Here is a 23,991-nt window from a genome sequence, read left to right on the forward strand (position 1 = left end):
AATCTATTGCTTCAAAAAATAGCATATCCCATTTGTTTGCATTCTAGTTATAATTTTCTAATCTGCATAATGTTTAAAAAAAAATATAAATTCTTTTTCTCTTACTTTTTTCTCTGACATAAATGGACGTAAATCTAGTTTTTCTGGGTAAGCAATGTGCTTAGTAATTTTTCCTCCAAATGTTCTGTTGTAGTCAAACCTAAATAATAATAATAATACAAAAATATTTAAGCGACTGAAAGTCATTTCTAAAATTTATTTAATCAGAAACTGATCACATTATTTTTATTCAAATGCAGGTAGAAACGAATGCCATTTTTAATTCTGCCAGTTTTTTTTTTTTTTTTTTTTTTTTTTTTAAATATCTAAAATGAATGTTAATGTTCAATGCAGTGACACATAAAACTATGATATATATATATTACTTTGTTAAAACGAAAATTTCAAATATTAGTAACAAGGATCATTTTATGTTGTTGTATTAAATCTAATAAATTTATTAAGAGTTCACTATAATGAATGCTGCCTGTAGGATTATACAAGAAGGAGAAATTATAAATCTCATTCATACTTATAATAAATAAATATCAGTCATATTTATTCATAATAAATACACATCTATAAAAATGCTCTGAGCTTTATTCACACAGCAGTTACCAGAATTTTAAAAGTTTCAGATTTTGACATCTTCACATTTCATTAAATTACAAGTGAGAAACATTCAACAAAATATGTCACTGTATTTTTGTGATCTTGATTCACTGCTCCAAAAGAAGTTCAATCTGCATGTCCTCTGAGTGAAAAATTCTTAATTGAACTTCTTCAGCAGTGGGCACCTTAGGATGAATTGAAATTTAAAGTTAAGAAGTTAATGTGGCTTTATTTTATAAAGTTGCCAAATATTTTCATTTTTTGTAGCTATTTTTTGTTAGGAGAGAACTGTGTACAACTTAAAAGAAAGAAAAAATATTTAATTACTAGTTTTGTGCATTATAATGAGTACCCCTTTAGATTAACTGTTATACACCAAATGAACATAAACCAGATGTTGAATATAGAGCATCGAGATGTTAGATGAGTGGATCATCATTGTGATGTGCTGTTTAACTTCTCTCACAGTCTAATTCATAATATATAGGTCTTTAATATATACTGACCAAAGCTGGTTTAAGATGAGACCTTGGTTTTTATTACACTGAGTCAGATATCGTATCATTTTGCTGGTCTCTTTAAATCTATGAACATAATTGTTGAATTGTATGGCATTTTTGTGAGTTACCAAAGCACTTGATGTCTTTGTTAGTGTGAAATGCTAATCCTGAATTATGTGCAGATTTCTTCTCCATATCTCTGATATGTTCTTTGAGGTGGATTTCTCCAGATAGATCCATTTGTCCAACATAACAGATACAGGAAGTATACAAAAAATTCGTACACTCCTGATCATTTAAGCGAAGGACTTTTCCTTTTGTATGTTGCAAGCAAGACATTTTTATTTTTGGCTATTGAAGTCTTCTTGCCTAGACATAATATAAAGATATTCAGATTAGATATTAGTTTATATTTTTGTATGAGTTGCCAAATTTTGAAACCTATGCGCTGTTCGGTCAAAATAAAAAAAATATTTATATATTAGACTGCCACTTATGAGAGAAGCAAAAGTCAACATTGTAATGCAATGTTTTGGAATCAACTGAGTGAACTTACCTCAGGCATTTAAATCTTGTGAAATGAAGAAAAGTTATAATTTCCACTACTTTTATTACAAAATCATAATTAAGTAACTTTCTTGAACTATGAAAAAAATTTTTTCACTATTTTAAGCACAGTACTGAAACAAGTAATGCTGATGCATGATGCTGAAGTTAACTTCACTGTATTTCTAAGCATACAGTGTATCTTTTGTCCCCCCCCCCCCACTCTCCCAGTGCATCTTCTGTCTTATCAATAATAGGTATCTCACATGTGCTACTATTTTGTTGAAGACCAATGGATACTACCCACTTCTTATAATACACAAGATTCGTTTTTATTCAGGAATAGATTCATTTTTACTCACTATAACTATTTTTTATGAAGACTGGAATGAAAACATTCCATCCCCAGCACACTGTACTGCAGAAGCAAGAAAAAAAAAGTAGTTTTATTATATCAGTACAGAGACATTTACAGTCTAGGTATAATATATATTTAGCAACAGTGTAATTAGAGACAACTGGAATAATATGTCCCCTCCCACAGACACTATGCAATCACAAGATAGTATCTTAACTAAATACATTTGTTCTAGCATCCTTTTTCAAATTCTCTTCAGTCTAAGAAACTGCATGGTAACAACTGTTTATAATGCAGTCACTGGGTGCAAAAAGTAAATGATTCATGTAAAGCAAATTTTCTAAAGTAAATAAAGATTTATATGCATATATATATATATATATATATATATATATATGCATATATATATATATATAAACTCAAAATCAAATCAAATTGCATTTGAGATTTTCAATATCATTTATTGAATATGAATAAAATTCTACTGAAAATGTTGCAATTAACATGCCATATAAACTTTGTGAAAAGGCATCTGCCCAACATGTATACGATAAAGTGATTTCTCGCAGGCAGTGTCCACATATGTAGACAATGCTCAGCATGAATGTATTAAGCTCACTATTACAAACAGAAAAGGGTAAAAAATCTTCATGATTTTTTTTTTTTGACACAAAAATACAAGAAAATACTTCAGCCTGAATATTACAGAGCATCATTAGTAGCAATGCTAGTTAATTACAAGGTATATTGCAAACAATGAATTGATTTGAAACACTGAAAGCAGCATGAAGTTATGCATAAAAAAACACAAAGGTATAAATGAGGAAACATTAGTTATTAACTGTATAAAAACGATTAAGTACAAACTTTAATGATGTGTGATTAGAATAAGACTATCATATCTTAGATAACGAGAGACAGTCATTCCAATTTAAGTTTGGATGACAAAGTAAGGCCTCAGCACTTTCTTTAAATAAAGATCAATATTTATATTGACACAGATAAGTAAAAGCATGTTTTAGACAACAACATCTGTGCAGTGTGCCAAGCCAGATATCTCAGATTTTCTGTTGCTGATTTAAGATTGGTGTTTCCACTGAGTGCCCAGTTTCTCCAAAATAAGAATGATGACAATCACAATAGATGCCAGGAAGAGTCAGAAGGGAGCATTTATCTTTGGAAAATGGAAACCATGATGATAAATTGTTGACAGGAAGAAAAGTAGCAACAAAATTGTATTTCTTAAGGATTCTGGAAATTGGCTCTGAGATGTGAGAAATATATGAGACAGGGACTCAGTATAGTTTCCTTGTTATTTGAGATAGGATTATAGGAATCAAAATGATGCTGTGTGATCCTTTCTGAGGGACCACCTGAGTTTCATATATTGTTTGGTGTTTAAGAGTTTCTGCTGTAATTGTTGAGGCATAGAACATACAGTGTGAGCATGTTGTACTAAAGTTTTGAAAATTCCAGTCTTCTGTGAGGGAATGAGCAGATTGATGTTGAATGTAGCATCAATAAACGGAAGTAATTAGTTCACCTGATGATGAGCGAAGGAGTAATATCTAAGAAGGATAATTTGTTGTCTTTTTCTATTCCATAGAAAATTTAATCATTTTGAGATAAAAAAGTAGATAACGTTTCTTCATTATGTTGCCAGTTTGCAAAAATGTTGTCTATATAAAAACCCAAAATGAAGACTGAGGATGTATGAATGAGAACAGGATGTCTTCTAAATGTTTGTTCTAAATAGAAGTTTGCGAGTGCATGACAGAGTGGACTTCCCAACTTCCTATGGCAGTTCCTTTAACTTGACTCTAAAACATATTTTGACAAAGAAAATATCTGGAGTGATTAACTATATTACCATATCCTATAGAAATGCTTGTGAGAGTACATATAGTATATCCTCCAGAGGTACATTAGTGAACGGATTCTATATTGAAGCTAAATTAGATCGGTGGGTTATAGGGAAACATTTTTCACTTTATCTAGAAAATTGGATGAATTTTTTTTATGAAGGAGCAGGAATTACCAATCTCAGCTTTTAGTAAATGTGCTAAAAATTTGGCTATGTGACAAGTAAGCAAATTTACTTTTGTGCAATTGACAATTGCACAAAGAGGAATGCCTCCCATATGCATCCTAGTTTTATCACAGAACCAAGGGAGTCTAGTTTTAAATCTTTCTATGGTGTCTCCATCTAGGCTTCATCTAGTAGTGACTTTAATTTTTTTGAGTTGTCTGTTCATGGGATTGTGATCCAATTCCTGGTATATCAATCAATCATAATAATAAGAGAGATTTTTCTTTTATAATTTGTAATACGCATAACTACTGTGGCTTTCTCCTTGTCAACTTTAGTAATAACAAGATGACTATTGCATCTGACAGATTGTAAGCTCTCATTTCAGCTAAGGAGATGTTTGTAGGTTGTATGGCAAATTTACTTTTGAAAGAATGTGTGCATCAGTTAAAGGGCATCCTGAGATGTTAACTACCCAATTTTCTGAAAAAGTATGAAGTAGGCTTTTGCTTAGTGACAAGGGCATTGAATTTGCAATCTAATTATTGGTTGTGTTTGTTAAATGAATAGCATAGAGAGCATTTAGCCACAGTAAGAACTACAGCATGGTAAGGTAAGGACTACAGCATGTAGACCCTCAACATGGGATAGTTGAGGGTCTACAGTGAAGGTAATACTATTCTGGATATCAGAGATAAGACATATATTAATAGCAAGTTCACATTTTGCAGCTCAAGTTGATTGTGAATGAGTGATAGATTTGTGTTAAAATAGATGTTGCGTGTGCCAGGAGACCTGACGGTTTCCTTTAGCTTTGAGAAATTAGGAATCATTTTAAGATTGCAGCATTTTTTGAGAAAAGATCTCCTTGCTGACAGCCTCACTTTTTCAATCTTACGACCCAGTCTTCAGGGTTATTTTTTTCCCACAAAGGATTTGTAATTGTTCTTTAAGAGATATTTGTGGTAAGAGGTTTCTTCAATTCTCACGAAACCACAAGAAAATAATAAAAATTTATTTAAAGCCATAGACTTCAACCTGAATATCATTTGCCATCGTTCTACCTTGTAATTGTTAAATAATTACAAGGTAGAACGCAAACAATGGATTGACTTGAAACAGTGAGAGCAGCATAATGTTATAAATAAAACGCAAGGGTACAATTGAGGAAACATTATATTAGTTATTAGTAAACTGTATGTATGTATGTATGTGTGTGTGTGTGTGTGTGTGTGTGTATATACACTTCTCCGTATTGAATCCATCTTCATTATCAATAATGCTATACCTCCAACAGATAATCTTTCTCCTGCTGAAAGACAGGCCTTAAAGAATCTTAAAAAGAACAGAAACATCATTATTTTACCTGCAGATAAAGGCAATGCCACAGTCATCCTCAACTCTGAAGATTACCACAGTAAAATGCTTCAATTGCTTGAAGACAACATTACATATTCAATTCTTCAGGAAGATCCAACAAGGGAACTACAAAACCGCACAAACAATCTGTTAAAGACTACAAGTGAACTTCCTCACAATATTGGCCTTTCTTTACGCTCTCTATCTACACCCTCTTATACCACGCATTTATGAAGTTCCGAAGATCCACAAGGAAAACAGCCCTCTTCGACCAATTGTGGAAGGAATTGATGGTCCTACTTATAAGCTTTCTAAACATCTTGCAGAATACCTCAAGTGTTTCACCAATAAATCTTCATCGTTCATCAAAAAACACCACAGATTTCGTTTCTCATATCAAAAATATTTCCATCAGCGAAAATGATATAATAGCAAGTTTTGACATTATCTCATTATTTAATAACGTCCCTACTGAGGAGGTATTAACATTACTAAAGGACAAAAAGATATTTGCTTTATTAAAGAATTGTATTCAATCTGGCTACTTCAGATATAGGGACTCCATTTACACACAGAACCAAGGCCTAGCAATGGGCAACCCTTTATCCCCGGTTCTAGCACACATTTTCCTAGAAGATTTTGAAACGAAAGCCATATCGTCCTTCTCGCTTAAGCCGAAACTTTGGAGGCGTTATGTTGACGACATTTTTATTATATGGAGTCACGAGCACACATCTCTCATGGATTTTCTTCATCATCTTAACAACCAGCATTCTAATATAAAATTCACTGCCGAACTAGAATGAAATAACTGCCTTCTGTTCCTGGATGTAATTCTTACATGATGCTCTGATAGATTTAAAATCTCTATATACAGAAAACCCACTCATACTAATAGATATCTGCGCTGTCAATCTCATCACTTTCCACCACAAAAGCTCGGAACTATTTCTACCTTAGGGCACAGAGCACGCTCTCTTTTAAATGAACCAGATGAGCTCTAAAAAGAAATTAATCACCTTTCTCTTATTTTTAAACAAAATAGATATTCTGAAAAAACGATTAAGAAATTTCTTCTGGATCCTCCTAGGCAGTGTACTATGGAAACTACTAATTTTAAAGGTAGCATCTCCATCCCATACATTAGTTCAGTCTCCAATAAATTGGCTAAAGTCCTTAAAAAATACATCAGGACGTTTTTGACTACAGTTCCTAAAATCCATTTTCTTATAAGCCATCCGAACCCTATTCATCACAACCTAAAATATCCCGGTGTATACAAATTATGGTGTGATTGTAATATTCCTTATTTTGGATAGACTAACAAATCTATTGAACTACGTATAGAAGAACATAAGAGAGACATCTCCTATAAAAGATCACATGCATCTGCACTATCCAGTCATGTTCTTTTCTCAAACAATTCTCATGATGATCTCCAAAGTCACTCAGTTTGCTGGGATAAATCCGAAAACATTTTTCGCTGCAGTGATGAGTTTGAAAGGAAAATTGTGGAATCCAGGGAAATCCTCCTTAATCCTGAACATTTGAATAGCAATTTAAGTTACAACATCCCTGATAGCCATGCTGCAGTTGTTCAATATTGGCGTTCACAAGCACTTCAAGCACGCATGCAATAAACAATGGCACATTGGACAGAACAACTTAAAAAAATAAGTTTTTTATGTCAATTATGTATTGCATTTTTGCCTGTAATTCTCAGTTTTTTGTAACTTCAATTTTTATTATTAATGTGTTCTACCTTTAGTGGATGCCTGATGAAGGCTGTAAAAGGCTGAAGCTAGTTGTATCATTTTCATTAAAACTTAATATTTTATCTCGGTTTAAAGTCATTAAATATCTATTTTTAAAATATACCATAACAACCGAGTAGAAGCTCAGGAATACATATATATATATATAATATATATATAAATCAATTACAAACTTTAGTGATGTGTGATTACAATAAGTCTCTCCCTTATCTTAGACAGTGAGAGGGCAGTTGTTCCAATTTAAGTTTGGACAGTGAAGTAAGGTTTCACAGTGCTTTCTTTAAATAAACATTCAAATTTATAGCAACAGAGATGAAGTAAATGTGTTTCAGCACATACAATATTGTGGTCTATACTATTCTGTGCAGTGCAAGTCAGTTTTTCAGATTTACTGTTGCTGATGTAAATAACTATTTACTTATTTTCTTGTGTTTTCATGTGAATTGAAGAAATCTCATGGTACAAGTATCTCTTAAAGAACAAAGTAATGGCAGAAAATTGTACATTGATGACAGACCACGAAAGAAATTGCAATAAACATAAAAAGGGCATTGGGATATAAAAGAAACAGAATAGAAATCACTGGGAAGAAAAGAAACATAAAAAAAATTGCACTTTGAAATTGCATTAGCTTCAATTAATGTCACTTATCTGAGATAAATCTTCAGAATGAAATAAGTACAGATTGAACCATTAAAAAAAATATCAAAAATTTAAATTCAAAACTCAAAATTCAAAATCAGAAATTTTGAATTTTTAAATAATGTATTATATATATATAATGCATCTTTCAAACACAAAACAAGCAATTACCCAAGCAAATTATAATAATCATTTCATAACTTTTCCCTACACTATGAATTAAATTAATAATATATTTCTCTAGGGTCAAAGCTGTATAAATGAGAGGTGATCTCAATATAGCCTTTAAAGGAACACAGAGAACTGACTAGAGCTTCTGACCTAATGTCCAATCCTCACCTTCTCGTGGTGAACCGTGTTAGGTATCTACTGTTATACTGAACAAATGAGGATGGGCTGGCAATTTGGAATTTAGCTGACCAAATTGAATTCTTATTGGCTTAAACCACAATGTAAAATGATGGTATAACATGAAGGAGGCCCCAGTTGTTTTCTCCAGGGAAAACATTGAAAAGTCAGCTACTGGAACAAATCCTGAAACATATCCCAACTCAACATCACCAGAGTTTCAAGATCGGTACTATCAACATAAGAAGCCTGAATGGCAATGAAATGGAGCTAGTAGAAGAATAGGTACCAGATTGACATAATAGAGGTGACTGAAACAAAAAACACAAAAACTGGTGAGATCTTTCGAAGCAATAAATACAAAATGCTACATTCAGGCAATAAAATCAGGGAAAAGAAGAAGTAGCTATGGTATTTAACACTAAATACGAGGCTAATCTTGTTGAATAGCAGTCAATAAAGTACAGTGATGTGGGCAAATATCAGAATGAGGAACTGGACAAGGACTTATTTGTGCACATGGTCCCACAGAAGGTTCTACTAAGGTAGAAGTGCAGAAATATTTTGAGGATTTAGAGAAAGCAACTGGCACAAAGAAAAAGGAAAAGTTGTCCTTATTGGTTATTGAAATACAGTAGGAAATGATTGTCAAACATACAGAAATATTTTGGAAAATTTGGAGAAAAGAGCAAAGCTACTCTAGTGTCCTGAGCAGAAATCCTGTTGGGTTTCTACTCAGGACACTGGAATGGTTATTACTAACACAATTTTCCAACATAAAAATGTGCACAAATTCACATGGTGAGAAGAGGCAAGAAATAAGAAAAATCTTATTGACTATGTTACTGTTGATTATGATGCTTCTCACTAGAGTGTACAGAGAATTTGAAATTGGAAGTGATCATCATTTAGTCTTGAGCAGGATAAAATTGAATTTCATACTGAAAAAAAAGAATGTAAGAAAGTTCTAAAGCAAGTTTTAAAGTTAAGCAGCTGTCAGATGTGAACAGCAGACTAAAATACACAAACATCATTCAAGGAAAAAATGAAAGAGTTTGAGAACAGAAACCAAACCTTTGAGATTCAGTAGCAAGCCCTGAAGAGAACAGTGATCGATTTAGTCAGAGGCATGTATTGAGGTTGTCTGTCCTTGCAGAAAAATCAGAACTCTATGGTAGACACAGGTGATGCATGGAGTAATTACTTTGAAATATTGCTAAATGAAACAGTGACAGCACAGTGGTAAAAAAACTCAATAGGCATGCAATCAGGAATACATATCCATACTTCAAGTAGAAAAAAGCCATCAAAAGCCTGAAATGTGGAAATGCAGCAGGAGTAGATGATATTCAACCAGAAATGCTCCAAGTATGGAGCTAAAAAATTCTTACATTGGCTGCACTACATAATTCACAAAGGCTGGACAGCGGGACAAATTCCAGATGATTTGAGCACAGCTATCATAGTATCCATATATAAAAAAGGAAATAAAACTGAATATGAGAATTATGGAGGTAATCTCCTACTGACTGTTTCTGGTAAGATTTATGCAAGTATACCTGAAAAATGGTTGAGAAGGATGGTGGAAGGGAAGCTTGGTGAAGAACAAGCTGGATTCAGGCCAAATAGAAGCTATCGAACAGATTTTCACTTTACGACAAATAGTTGAGAAATTGTGGGAAAATAACAAAGATCTGTATTTAAGTTTTGTATATCTGCAAAAGGCATATGACAAGGTGCCAATAGAAAAGCAATTAAAAATGCTACAGTTCTATGGTGTCAGTGGAACATTATGTCAAGCAATACTTAGTCTTTACTTGAGTTGTAAGTCAGCAGTTAGAATTGTAGGAAGTACAGGAAGATGATTTAGCATGTTCGCTGCTACGCTCATCGGGCATAGTTTGTTACCGCACGCCAAGCAATTTCACTTCTTCGAGGTCAGTACGAGTAATCTCATTGCTGGCGGTAATCAACATATGAGTATATTCATAGTTGGCTTGTGAGGCTCATATACCAACTACGAGTATACATACGTTTGCTGCTATGCTCCGCATACCAAGCACTTTCACTTCTTCAAGGTCAGTACGAGTAATCTTGTTGCCGGCAGTAATTGACATACGAGTATATTCGTAGTTGGCTTATGAGGCTCATATACCAATTACGAGTATAGTCGTAGTTGGAAGCGAACGTGTTAATGTTAAATCTGGTCTCAGAATTATCCCCTCTGTTATTCATTATCTATATGGATCACATTATGAAGGAAAGCGGTATTAAACCTGATATCAAAATTGGAGAAGTTAATCTCAACTCTTTACTTTATGCAGATGTTATACCTTTAAATAAATCCAGTAAAAGTCTGCAAGATTTCCTGACTAAATTGAAGAACTAGTTTGATAAATTTGGTATGAAAATCAGCAATAACAAGACAAAGACAATGAAAATAGGCAGAAACATCGAAAATATCAACTGCATTTGAATGGAGAACCTATAGAACAAGTAAAACATTTCAGCTACTTACGTGCAATTCTTAGTGAAGATGGTAAATTAAATATGGAAATAGACAACAGAATCAACAAAGCCAATATGGTAGGAAGTCAACTGAATAAATTTATACAGAATAAGAGAGAAATTAGTCAAAACACTAAATTAGCTGTATACAGGACAGTGTTCAAACCAATTTCAACTTATGGATCTCAGCGCTGGGTTAGAAATAAACACTTGACCAAAGACTAGAGAATCAGATACGAAAGTCCTGAGAAAGATTAGGGGCATAAACAGATGGCATCAATGGCAATATCATTACAAATGAGGATATTAGGAAAGATCTCGACATTGTTAGCATCCAGGAATGAGTTAGCAGAGTTAATCTCGGGTAGCATAGTCACTTAAACAGAATGGGAGAGGAAAGATTAGCAAAACAAGTGTTCTCTGCCAGGTTGGCAGGAAAAAGACCCAGAGGAAGATCAAGATATAGGTGAAATTATACAGTAAAAAGTGCCTTAGAAGACAGAAATATAAGATCTCATGATGTTGAAGTCTTGACAGATAACAGATTGATTTGAAGAAAAATTGTTCATTGCTGATATTTCGCTGGCGTTATAACCAGCATCTTCAGAGCACAAAACACAGTTTGTCACAGTATGTGAGACTACAACAACATGGTGTAATAATGGGACTAGCTTTAGCAATAACACAAAGACTAAAGTCCTAATTAGGCACCCTCTGTGTAAAAAAAACCAGAGAGAGAGAAAGCAGGTACTAGTTATGTCTTAAGATGACTGTCTCCCAAATCTAAGGCAAATCTATACAGTCATATTTGTTAAGATTCAGCATATGTTTTAAGGCTTCTGTTGCTTCTAAGAACAATCTTTCTGACTTGTAAAAGCTTCTGTCCAGTACTTTTGTTTTCTTCCAGTTGATTCTGTGTGTGTAGGGGTATCCAAAGCATGGTCTGCTAGGCTCGACTTGACATAGCGATAATGCCTGATGTATCTTTTATGTTCACTGATGTGGATGTTCACAGTTCTTCCTGTTCAACCATAGTAAGGCCGATCACACAAACAGGGTAGTTCGTAGATTCCTGGGTGTGATAAAGGAGAGGTGCTGTCCTTGGGTGAACAGATGAGAGTTGCTAATTTGACACACAGCCCGAATACAGTGAGTAGCTGATGTATATCGAGAACTCTAGATATTTTTTTCAGATGTGCCTTTAATGTATGGGATGGTGACTGTTTTGTTATAGTTCTCTGTGGTGGATAGTGGGAAGTGTTTCTTGGGAGCATTTAGTATTTGGTCTATCTTATGGGGATTATAGCCATTTGCTAAGAAGATGTGGCATAAATGAGCCAGTTCATCAGCAAGAGCATTGTCATTGGAACAGATTGCTCTCGTTCTGTGAGTTTTTAAGATACCATACTGTTGAGAAGGGTGATGGTGCGATTCTTTGTGTAAATATCTCCCTGTATGTGTGGGTTTTCTAAAAACTGAGAATGATAAGGAACCATCTGGAAGATGTGTGATTAGTGTATCCAGGAACGGCAGACAGTTATTAGTTTCCAGTTCCATTGCAAAGTGGATTTTTGGGTGTTGGCTATTTAAATGCGCTAAGAATGTATCCATTGTGCCTAGTAAGTCAAATAGCGCATTGATGGTTGAATTTCAACAATAAGTCAATATCAGAAATAGGTTAATAAATAATTACTTACTTATCTTTCTGTGTTTCTGATATATTACCGTCAAAATTATTAAGCATGTACAACGAACACATAAGCCTTTCTACACATTTGAGGATTCTTCACGGAGACTATATCGTACGCAAGACACGACAATATGGTAAGTGGAAGTTGAAATTGGTGCAGCAACTGAACAGGTTAGCCTTCCTAAAGAGGTGCCGAGACACCAATTTAATACCTAACTGGGTGAAAATTAAAAAGAAGTTCCACTCAGCCAAAGCCCAACTTATTTATAAATGAGCGAGTGTAGTGCTATTATGAGAACAGATTAACACCACTCATGTAGAGTTATCAAAATTAAATTCAACCATCAATTTAAACATGGAACTGTGGGAGATCCTAGACAGCATTTCCAACACAACGGCTAGAAAACAATTCATCAAAGTGAAAAACCGGCACCAGAGAAGGTTTGAAATTCTCCAACAACGGCGTGCTACGCAACGACCACAATTACAACAAGATCACGTTGTTATGAATTAATCATCGCTCACCTTAACCGAAGAAGCCATTAGTGCTTTAAGTAGGGGTCACAATTTTGCCGTTACACCCAAACTTGTTCCAAAAGCCAAAATAATGGCGTCCGTAGAACAGGGAATATGACCTGCCACGTTAAAACACCTGGGTACACTAGAACACCAAAAATTCACAAACAAGGTACACCCTTATGCCCTATTGTGGATAATATAAATAGTCCAACATACAAACTGGCTAGACATTTAGCTAAGCTACTAACCACCCTCACAAACAATTCTCCCACCTTTGCCAAATATTCTGCCCACCTAAAAAGTATTTTAGAACACCATACCTTAAAAAGTTCAGACACAATGGCGAGTTTTGATATCACCTCACCATTCACAAATGTACCACTAATTGATATCCTTGATCTGCTAAAGTCACAACTTCCCCCTGATAGATTTGAACTATTTAAATTCACAATACATGCAGGACATTTCACATGGTAAGGGAAAATATACAGCCAATTAGATAGGACAGCTACGGGCTCCTCTCCCCCCCCAGCCAACTTCTACATAGAACACCTTGAAAAACTAGCCATCAATACAGCCACTCTCAAACCAACACTTTGGCTACACTATGTTGATGATGTGCTTGCTATTTGGCCACATGGTCCAGGCACATTGGATACATTCTTAGTGCATTTAAATAGCCAACACAATTTGGTTATTTAAATAGCCAACAATTTAAATAACCAAAAATCCACTTTACAATAGAACTGGAAGCTAATAACTGTCTGCCGTTCCTGGATACACTAATCACACATCTTCCAGATGGTTCCTTATCATTCTCAGTTTTTAAAAAACCCACACACACACACACACACACACAGGGAGATATTTACACAAAGAATCGCACCATCACCCTTCTCAACAGTATGGTATCTTAAAAACTCACAGAGCGAGAGCAATCTGTTCCAATGACAATGCTCTTGCTGATGAACTGGCTCATTTATGCCACATCTTCTTAGCAAATGGCTATAATCCCCATAAGATAGACCAAATACTAAATGCTCCCAAGAAACACTTCCCACTATCCACCACAGAGAACTATAACAAAACAGTCACCATCCCATACATTAAAGGCACATCTGAAAAAAATATCTAGAGTTCTCGATATACATCAGCTACTCACTGTATTCGGGCTGTGTGTCAAATTAGCAACTCTCATCTGTTCACCCAAGGACAGCACCTCTCCTTTATCACACCCAGGAATCTACGAACTACCCTGTTTGTGTGATCGGCCTTACTATGGTTGAACAGGAAGAACTGTGAACATCCACATCAGTGAACATAAAAGATACATCAGGCATTATCGCTATGGCAAGTCGGGCCTAGCAGACCATGCTTTGGATACCCCTACACACACAGAATCAACTGGAAGAAAACAAAAGTACTGGACAGAAGCTTTTACAAGTCAGAGAGATTGTTCTTAGAAGCAAGAAGACTTGAAACATACTCCAAATCTTAACAAATATGGCTGCATAAATTTGCCTAAGATTTGGGAGACAGTCATCTTAAGACATAACTAGTACCTGCTTTCTCTCTCTCTGGTTTTTTTTTACACAGACAGTGCCTAATTAGGATTTAGTCTTTGTGTTGTTGTGCTCTGAAGATTATTTACTTATCTTTCTGTGTTCTGATATATTACCGTCAAAATTAGTCAACACGTACGATGAACACATAAGCCTTTCTACATGTTCTACACGTTACATATGTTATTTGTATGTGCTGAAAGCTGTAAATGATTTACTGATTAAAGGTTTATGCACTGTTCAAGTTGTAATAGTATTTATGGCTAGACTAGGTAGAATAATTTTGGATTTTCATTTTTATAATTTCATATTCTTCTAGTTCTTTTTATGTCTCCGATTACTGTTTTCATTTACACTTTTCACATTGCTAGTCTGTGTGCTTTATGTATAATTCCTGCCAATCCTTTTTTCTGTTTCACACAATTTCCTTTGTTTTCATGAGAACAGAGCAGAGAAGGTTTCAGTATTTTTCCCTAAATTTATTACAGAGAGCCTTGCCGTGTAAAACTATGTCTGGTCTCTATGGTTCACTACAGTGAACATATACTGTGTAATGTCCTATTAAGTATAATTTAAGACAAACAGTCAAAAAAAATCATTTATATATAATAGGATCTGTATTTGACTTTTGCAGATTGGGAAAAGACATGTCATAAGGTGTAAATAGGACAGCATACAGAATTGCAAATTAACAGTTAGAGGTGGAATAAGATGATTATTCCACCTCTTTTGTTAGTCCTACAAAATTAAGTATGGGATAAGTGTGCACACTAATCCCTGCAATTATTCAATACATGGATCATATTATGAAGGAAAATGGCATTAGCACTTTACGCTCCTAATAAATCTACAGAAATAACTACACTGAAAAAAGTACTGTAGCAAATTTGGTAAGAAAACTGCAACATAACTATGAAAATATGAATATGAAATATGAAAATAATTTCCACCAAGGGTGTGAACAGTAAAAAGTAAATATAGAAATAATAAAGATAACAAAGCAAGGCCTGTATGATAAGATGCCAGAGGAACAAATTTAAATGGAATATGAGTGAGAACATCACTGAGGTTGTTGCTAAAAGTAAAACTGTGGAAGTAAGTGAGGGGTGAACAAGGTATAAGTGAGTGTGTGTGAAAGAAACAGTGGAAGATGAGAAGAATGGTGAAATGGTAATGTGAGGAGGGGGGGGGGGGACCTAATTCCAAATATTATAGACAGTAGTGAGACTTGGTTGAAAGAGGATGATATAGGGATAGAATGTTAGAAGTATAGTATTTTTATACAGCACAGAGACAATAAGATGGGAAGAAAGGTTTTTTGCTAATGATAATTGATGAAATGAAGCCAAAGGGAACAGGAGTTCAGTGGCAGTGGTGGTGTGTGCGGAGCTGGGATGCAGAGGAAAATGCATTTCACACTATCTAGTATAAGATAGAGAGAGGCCAACATAATGAAAAATGTAGCTGATTATAACTAGAAGTGTTGAGGGATAGGTGTACAAGAAAAAATGTGAATGGCATGCAGTGCCAAAATAGCACAGTTAAGTGCAGAACAAGTAATATTATGTGGAACATCAACTAGGGGGATAATAAATTGGCAGAAGGAATAGTCAAAAAGAGGAAAGAAAATGGAATTTATACAGATGCTAAGAGATAATCACTGCCGGCATACAACAAAGAAGACTTGGTTAGAATGCTAGACTTCATGATCAAAGGAAGTAGCATGACTGTAGGAGGATAAATCGAGTATGCATTATATTAATGTGTAGCATCATTACACAGGAGTTACAGAAAAAGATGTGCTAGTTCTGATAAAAATTAGGGAGTGAACAGGTGGCATTAATGACAAAATCATAAAATAAAAAGGATTTTATCAAAAAAAAAAGAATACCAAAAGCATTCAAGAATGTGTCAGCAGATGCAATCAAATATGGTATAGTGACTTAAACAGAATGGGAGATTAAAGATTTATCTCTCATCAAAAAATTTATCAAACAAAACACATGTTTGATACCAAGATGGCATGAAAACGACATAGAGGAAAATCAAAATCTAAGTGGACTGACAGCTTGCACTATCTCAGAAGTAATTAAAATGTAAGATTTGGTAATAGTGAAGGAGTAACACATTTAATTCGGAAGAAAATGTTAATAAAAAATTACTAATAATGTAAACTTATGCAATATAATACAGGTATCCCTCAGTTAACGCGGTCAATTAATCCCTTGATGTTACCGCGTATATCAAAATCACGTTAATCAAATCTAATAATCAATGGTGAAAATTACAATTCGTTCGTGATCTATTACTGTATTAATAATTCTTTTTATATGTTACTATTTTAGGAAAGATAAAAAATGAATGCAAAGTAAATGTTTAATAAATACTTGTACCTACATTATTTACTGCAATTTTTTTATCAAAAGAAGTTATCAAGAGTCGTTTGAACAGTTTTTGTTTTTTTCTTATCGGCGTAAATTCTACGATAACAAGCGAAATGATTCTCCAGACCTCGGCAAACAAGCAATGAAACATAAAGAAAAAACACTACAAATATAGTACATGATGGTACAAATTAAGTGGATATTGAATCCATCATTATTTCATAGCCGAATATAGAAACTACAAGAGTTTTGTGTCGAATATATAGAAACTAAAATTTTCGGCGGATTCAAGCATAAGCAACCTTAGAGGCAACTCACAGTAAAGGTTGAGTAAGCTCCAAATCACTATCCTTAGTATTTTCCATAATGTGAAGCACATCTCCTAGAGCAGTGCTTCCCAAACTTCTGGATGTCAGGGCCCCCTTTGCAAAAATTAAAATATTTCACCCCCCCCCCCTCGAAAAAAAATCGTAATACAGAGATATATTATTATGATATTTATTGTAATTATATTCAATACAAAACATACACAGTGAATATTGCAAAAATCAAATGCATATATTACATTTTTTGCCTCTTACCGTTTGGTTCTGAAGACGATGAGGGCTGTTCTGGTAAAATATGAATTACTGTCTTTTTTTTTTTTGAGTCTGTTTCTGCTTCTACTGATTGTTCGCGGGAATTTTTTTATATTTTTATCAGCCACTTATCCATCTCAGGGTTAAATTTTTTAACGTAGAATAGATCAAATAATATCACCACTTACCGATACTGGCACACCACAGACTGATAACATGAAATTAGCAAATATTACCTGAATAAGGGAATCCCCGGACCAGGAACATTTTTCTCTTTTGTGACTTTTCTCCCTTTAAGGTAATTAAGCCTAACACGAAACAGACAGCAAAGGCAGGCTATTAAAACGTGCATATGATTGGTGCAGTATTAACAAAAGCTTGCACAACCGAAAGATAAAAGCATAGCTGACAATTGAGTTGAAATGCTAACTCTCTTCAACCAAATTCCATATGTAAAACTGCCATAACATTCATTTTATATATATATATATATATATATATATATATATATATTACTTAGTTTTAACACTTTTACGAATTTTAACACGTTCGGTTGAATTTTATTGCTGCCTTGGGAAATCGAACTCACACACATCTAATTAATAACAATAGTTTTCAGTTAGATACTGTGTTTCCCCATGCAACATATGGTTTTGTTTCAGTCTATACAGCATAGTTTCTGTATGAGGGGACATGTGATTCATTAATTAGTGTGTTTTTATCCCAGTTGTCTCTAATTGCACTATTTGTTGAGAAATATATTACACCTCATACCTTATTCACTGGCATAATAAAAGTACTTGTTTTTATTGCCTCTGCAGTATAGCGGCTGTTAGGGGAGGGCGTGTTGTTTACCACTGCAAGCAAGTTACTATCTCCCCACATGAACTTGTTTAAGCTTTTTTTCATGTGTGAAGTATATGCGAAACTTTTATTGGTAACAGAAAACTAGCTCAGATTACAGTGATAATATAAAACGAGTTTTGATATGTATATAAAGTCAATATCAACAGTCCCTGATTACGAACGCATGATGAAAGGGACAGGAAGATTTGGAGCTTTCCTGGAGAGCATTCGAAGTAAATACAATTAACCACTGCTTTGAAATGAAACATATGAATAAGCAATATTTACTAATATTCATTAAGCGTCGAAATACGCAGGAAGCAAAGTTTGCGAACCAACACCAATGTGTGAATTTTTCCATTAAAATATAAAAAATAACAAAAAAGAAATAATAATAAAAGTTAAATACGTTTCTTTTAAAATTAAAAAAATCTATTTAGTCTTAAAACATTTTAAATTTGGTTTCATTATTTCACGGCCCCCAAGGGGGCCGCGGCCCACAGCTTGAGAAGCACTGTCCTAGAGGACATGTATGATAAATATTGAATCCAACATTATTTTATAGCTGAATATAGAAACTACAAGAGTTTTGTGCCGAATATATAGAAACTAAAAGTTTCGGCAGATGCAAGCATAAGCAACCTTATGGGCAACTCATAGTATAGGTGGAGTAAGCTCCAGATTACCTTCCTTAGTATTTTCCATAAATGTAAAGCACATCTGCTATAGGATATGTATGATAAAAATAAGCCTTTGGCTCTCTATTTCAGTAATACATGATGGTTTATTTATTTTCAGTTACAATCTAGAAATTATTGAACAAAGAATAAAAAAAAAAAAAACTAAACCATACTATTCTGATATTGGAGGGCATGGTATCTCTCAGATACAATTTACTGTCAAATATCACAAACCTTTACATAACATGTGTTAAACCAAACTGATAAATTGTGTAAGAATATTTATATTAAACATTTTGCATGTATCTGTCAGATCAGCTGCGAGCTACGCAGGGTTAAAGGCGGTTTAATCAAAACTCTTGCTGCGTATATCAAGGGATTGCCACAATTAGTTTCTTAGTGTTAATCAAATCCGCATTAAGCAAAACCGCGTTAAGCAAGGGATACCTGTAATGTAATTATGCACCATTATCACAGACACCTGTACATCTGTTGAGAGGACATATTACAAAATGATGACGATGATGACCAGATATAATTTATGGCATAGTGAGTTATAGAACTACAATATGAAGAATTTACAAAACCTTTTGAGTCAATCCTGTAATGCAATTCAACAATTTTTTAGAAAACATACCTTTTCAATTGAAAAGTTGCTACATTAGGAGCTCGGTGAACAGTGAATTTCTTCTCTGCAGGCACATGCGTATTACAGCTAGGACATTTATAAGCATTTTCATTCTCTAGTAGCTCAGGCTGAACAAATCTGTCTAGGGCTTTCTCTAAACTATGAATGCTATGCTATACAAAAAGAGATACAAATAAAATATCATAATTGTGGTCGCTTTAGAAAGTTATTTAGCAACATTTAAGCACTTATATATTAGTTCAATATTCATTTAGTAATGTGAAAATGTTTCATGACCTCTCACTAGGATCACAGATAAAATCCATGCTTAGAATACATGCTTGCATCATAAAATTTCTTTCAACGAATTCTTATAAAGAATCAGATGGTGTGTTTTTATGATAAATATCCCATAATTGTTCATAGTTTTCTCATTGTAATACACAGACAAATTAATTTAAATGGTTACCATATTCGTATTTCTTTGTGAGCGATACTCACAATTTCAAAATATTAAAAAATGACTTAAAAGTATATAAACTATTTTAAAACCACAGTGTCTAAAATAGTTCATATACACAGAAAGGGGGAAGGGCATTCTGAATACCAAATCGTATGCATGTTACACAGAACCACAAAAATATAAAAGCTGTTCTAAGCATGAGCGAAGATTCTGCTTCATTAAGTGGTCTCTCCAAATCATGGGGGGGGGGGGGGGAGAAGAGAGAGACCAGATGCAAAGCACGATACGATAGTATCCTTGTAGAACAAAAAAGTTTATTACTAATCTAAATAGCGAGATTTCAATCTGAAAAAACTTACAGATAATCTTCAGTGTAACGGACAGTTAAAAAAAATGGATTCCGTAAGTGAGAAACCAGCCATGTGCTAGAGGTCAGATATGAAAGTGATACACATAAATAAATAAATATGTGTGTGTGTGTGTGTATGTATATATATATATATATATATACATACAGGGTGTTCGGGATAAATTTGATAGTTTCGTAAGGAAAAAGAAAATCTTCTTTGTATCTATTAAATTTAATGAATTGACAAAAAAACATTACAGGCAGAGTTAATTACAATACTATCAACAAGATTTACTCAAAATAACCACCATTAGCATCAATCACAGCTTCAATTCTGCTTCGGAACCTCGAACAAGCTGATGCTACAGTCTCCCTGGGAAGGGCCGCAAAAACTGTTTTAATTTTATCCATTAACTGGGCTTTTGTATTACTGGAAGTGCGATTGGTGTCTTTTTCAACTGCGCCCCATACAAAATGATCCATGGGGTTAAGGTCTGGGGAGTTTGGAGGCCAAACATTTGGACTGGTGAAGTCGTAGAAATTTTCAGACAACCATTTTTGACTTTTCCCAGAGGTGTGGCAAGGGGCCGAATCCTGCTGCCATACATACGGCCTACCATTGGCTACCCTTGTTATCCAGGGCTTGACTACAGTTAGCAACTCCACGAACAAAGCCCGAATTCCAATGCCAGGGTTCTTCAACACCTGTTCCTGCAGATTTGCGAGGAATTCTGCTGTACGAACGCAATCAGATCGTCTGCTAGGGATCTTTCTTCTTGCTACATCCTCGTAGTCACCATTGCAAGTCTCTAGTTCATGCCTGATTGTTTTTACTGTATTCAGGGAGCATTGGGCAGCAGTCATAATATCCTTATTTTGATGGCGGGCACGAATCATCATGATACAAGTTATTCTCTTCCATGATTCAGGTGGGTTCCAGCTATCCATCCTTTCTGACATCTTGTATATGAATGAAGACGGGTCCAAACTTTTAAATGAAGAGAAGTGTGTGTTAATACATGTAACTTACGGAAAAATATAATTAATTATAAATATGTCAAATTTATCCCGAACACCCTGTATATTGTTTACAATTAGTAAGGATAAGAGTTATCCAAATTTTTGGTAGAGAAACAACCATTACAATTCAAGTAGGGATGATGTAGAAATGCTACAGCACTCTGAAATTTGAAACTATTTTCCATATGCAGGTTCTGAACCAGACTTTTCTATTGAGGCCATAAGACCTGTGTTCATACAGTTTCTTCTTAGCAGAATGTCTTTATCCAAAATATGAGAGAAGACAATTATAAGGTACCTCATAAACACCTGGGAGGAAAGAAATTTCTTATTTTTTAATAAAGTTAACATAGAAAGTTTACTGACAGGAGAGAAAATAGGCACCAAGCTATGGTTTTTCAGGATACTTATAACTGGTTTAAAGATCTTAGAAACAGGCAAAATATTTATTATATACCTGATCATCTCTAATTTGAAGCCATTTTACTGTATGATTCTTCAGGTAATGTCCAGATCTAGTTTAGAGGTGAGAGGGTTGGAGCAAACTACATGTGCTCTATTGAAGGATTTTAATGATGCCGATCATCTGAGAAGGTAGGTTTACAATATATACTGAAGTTGTCAGCATACCAGAGATGGAGTAGGCCTCCATAGCTTAGTCAGTATAATTCAAACCCTTTGGTTGAAAAGCCAGAATTCGAAACCGATCTAGGTTATTATAGAACCTTTATCAAGAATTTTCAAATGAAGGTGAGTTAGTCACTCGCATATGGTGGTGGCGATGCCAGGGCTTTCCATCTGGCAAAACTGGCAAACTGGCCCAAAGAATGTGCAATTTATGGTCATAGCAGACAACGTAGACAAGAAAACCCACCCTACCATAAGCAATATCAGGTTTCTAAGAAGCCAAGTTACTTGGCTGCGACAGGCAATTAAGCCTGACACAAAAGGGAAGATGGGATTTTCTAAGCTTTGGGAATATAACAAGCATTCAAGTCAGTAATCTGGAATTATACCAAAGAATCCTAAGAATAGCAGCTAACTTATACTGGACTCAAGAGGACTTATGTGGTTTTAAAGCCATAAATACATGCCTCGTATTAAAAAAAAACTTTTCATCCCAAGATTAAATTTATCCTTCAAAGGGTCACAAGGAGTGTTGATGCTTTCCTTGATACTCATACCCAATGCAGAAAACTGATCATTCACTTTTATCTGTTATCATAAACTACTATTCTCTGTATGTTATGTACATCAGTCCTCTACACATCATCCTTTCCCAAAATATTTGGTTGTCAAGACTATTAAGAACTCACATGCCTTAGTATCCCATAATTAATTTAAAGTTTCTAGTCTCTATATACAAGTAGTTAGTTGTGAAGATACTTCACATGTAAGCTTATAAGAATATAATTTCTTGGCATCTTTAATTAATTTATAACCAAGTGAAGAAACTTTCAACAGCAAATATTTATCTTCTGCAAGGTAAAAATTAAAAAGGTACACATACCTTTATATCAAGAATGAAATCCATAAAATGTTCAAATTTGCTGCTCTTCATCTTGCATTGAAGACAAGTCACTATAAAACAAAATAATCACAATGAAATCAATCGTGTTCTGAGTAAATGCTATGAGAATATTTTAACAGAAAGCCCATTAAAATTAACTACATATGCTGAGTTCAACAATAAACAAAAACGGAATCTTTCTAAACACAAAGTGAAATAAAAGTGACAGAAAATCTAATTAGCATTAGTTAACATACAAACCAAACTTCCATTATATCTGCAATTTGGTATTTGCACATTCTTTATGACCATTCACATTAAAGAAAGTTTCACAGGTTTCAAATCTGAATGGGTTAGAATGACATTATGCAAGGGTAACTGTACAAAGGAGGATGATGAAATGAATGTACGTGAATGCCAGTATTATTATTATATATATAAAAAACAGGACAGGAATCTTTAGCATTGGCCAGCTCAACTTGGCCAAAAATTATAAGCATCAGGGAGACCTGGTTGACACCAATGATACAGTTACAGGGATAAAATGTAAAGAATACTGTATTTTCAGGGAGGAATAAGACAGGAGGTAGAGTACTACAATGATATTAGGTCTAGGGAGAAGGTCCACTTTGGGCTGTATGATGTGAGTAGAGGCCTATACAATGAAATATATTGTTGGTTGTTGTTATAGACTAGGATATCCACAGGAAGGCGGGGATGCCATGCATCAGCAGATTAGCACAAGTGAAATTATTATGGGAAACTTCAATTATGGAGAAACAGACTGGAGGGAGGAATGGTAGCATGGGAGTGGAATTTATACAGTTGCTAAAGGATAATTACCTGAAACAACGTGTTATAGAAGGGAGACTAAGGGTTTGAGAGTGCTAGATATGGTAACAGCATCAGAAGATATATCCATAACCAAGGTAGATACTTCACCTCCAACTGGAAAGAGTGATCATGCAGTCTTGTTCTAGGAGATTGCTAAACTCATTCATGTTGGAGGTTTAATGGAATATTATCAGCACTGAGAAAGGATTAAA

General features: G+C 34.4%; 1 protein-coding gene across 1 annotated transcript in view; it reads right to left on the bottom strand.

Moving 5' to 3' along the window:
* The window catches only part of LOC150103061 (uncharacterized), a 234,394-nt gene that overhangs the window by 101,854 nt on the left and 108,549 nt on the right, over nucleotides 1-23,991 (bottom strand). The window contains exons 6-8 of the mRNA XM_090398078.1: nucleotides 22,946-23,016; nucleotides 19,613-19,776; nucleotides 106-199 (exon numbers count right to left, since the gene is read on the bottom strand). Coding sequence (XP_090254204.1) covers nucleotides 106-199; nucleotides 19,613-19,776; nucleotides 22,946-23,016 — 329 coding nt within the window. The remainder of the gene's footprint in view (nucleotides 1-105; nucleotides 200-19,612; nucleotides 19,777-22,945; nucleotides 23,017-23,991) is intronic.

Source organism: Typopeltis vanoorti, chromosome 9, assembly GCF_054136105.1.
Source record: "Typopeltis vanoorti isolate ZY-2024b chromosome 9, IOZ_Tvanoo_1.0, whole genome shotgun sequence".
Lineage (NCBI taxonomy): Eukaryota > Metazoa > Arthropoda > Arachnida > Uropygi > Thelyphonidae > Typopeltis > Typopeltis vanoorti.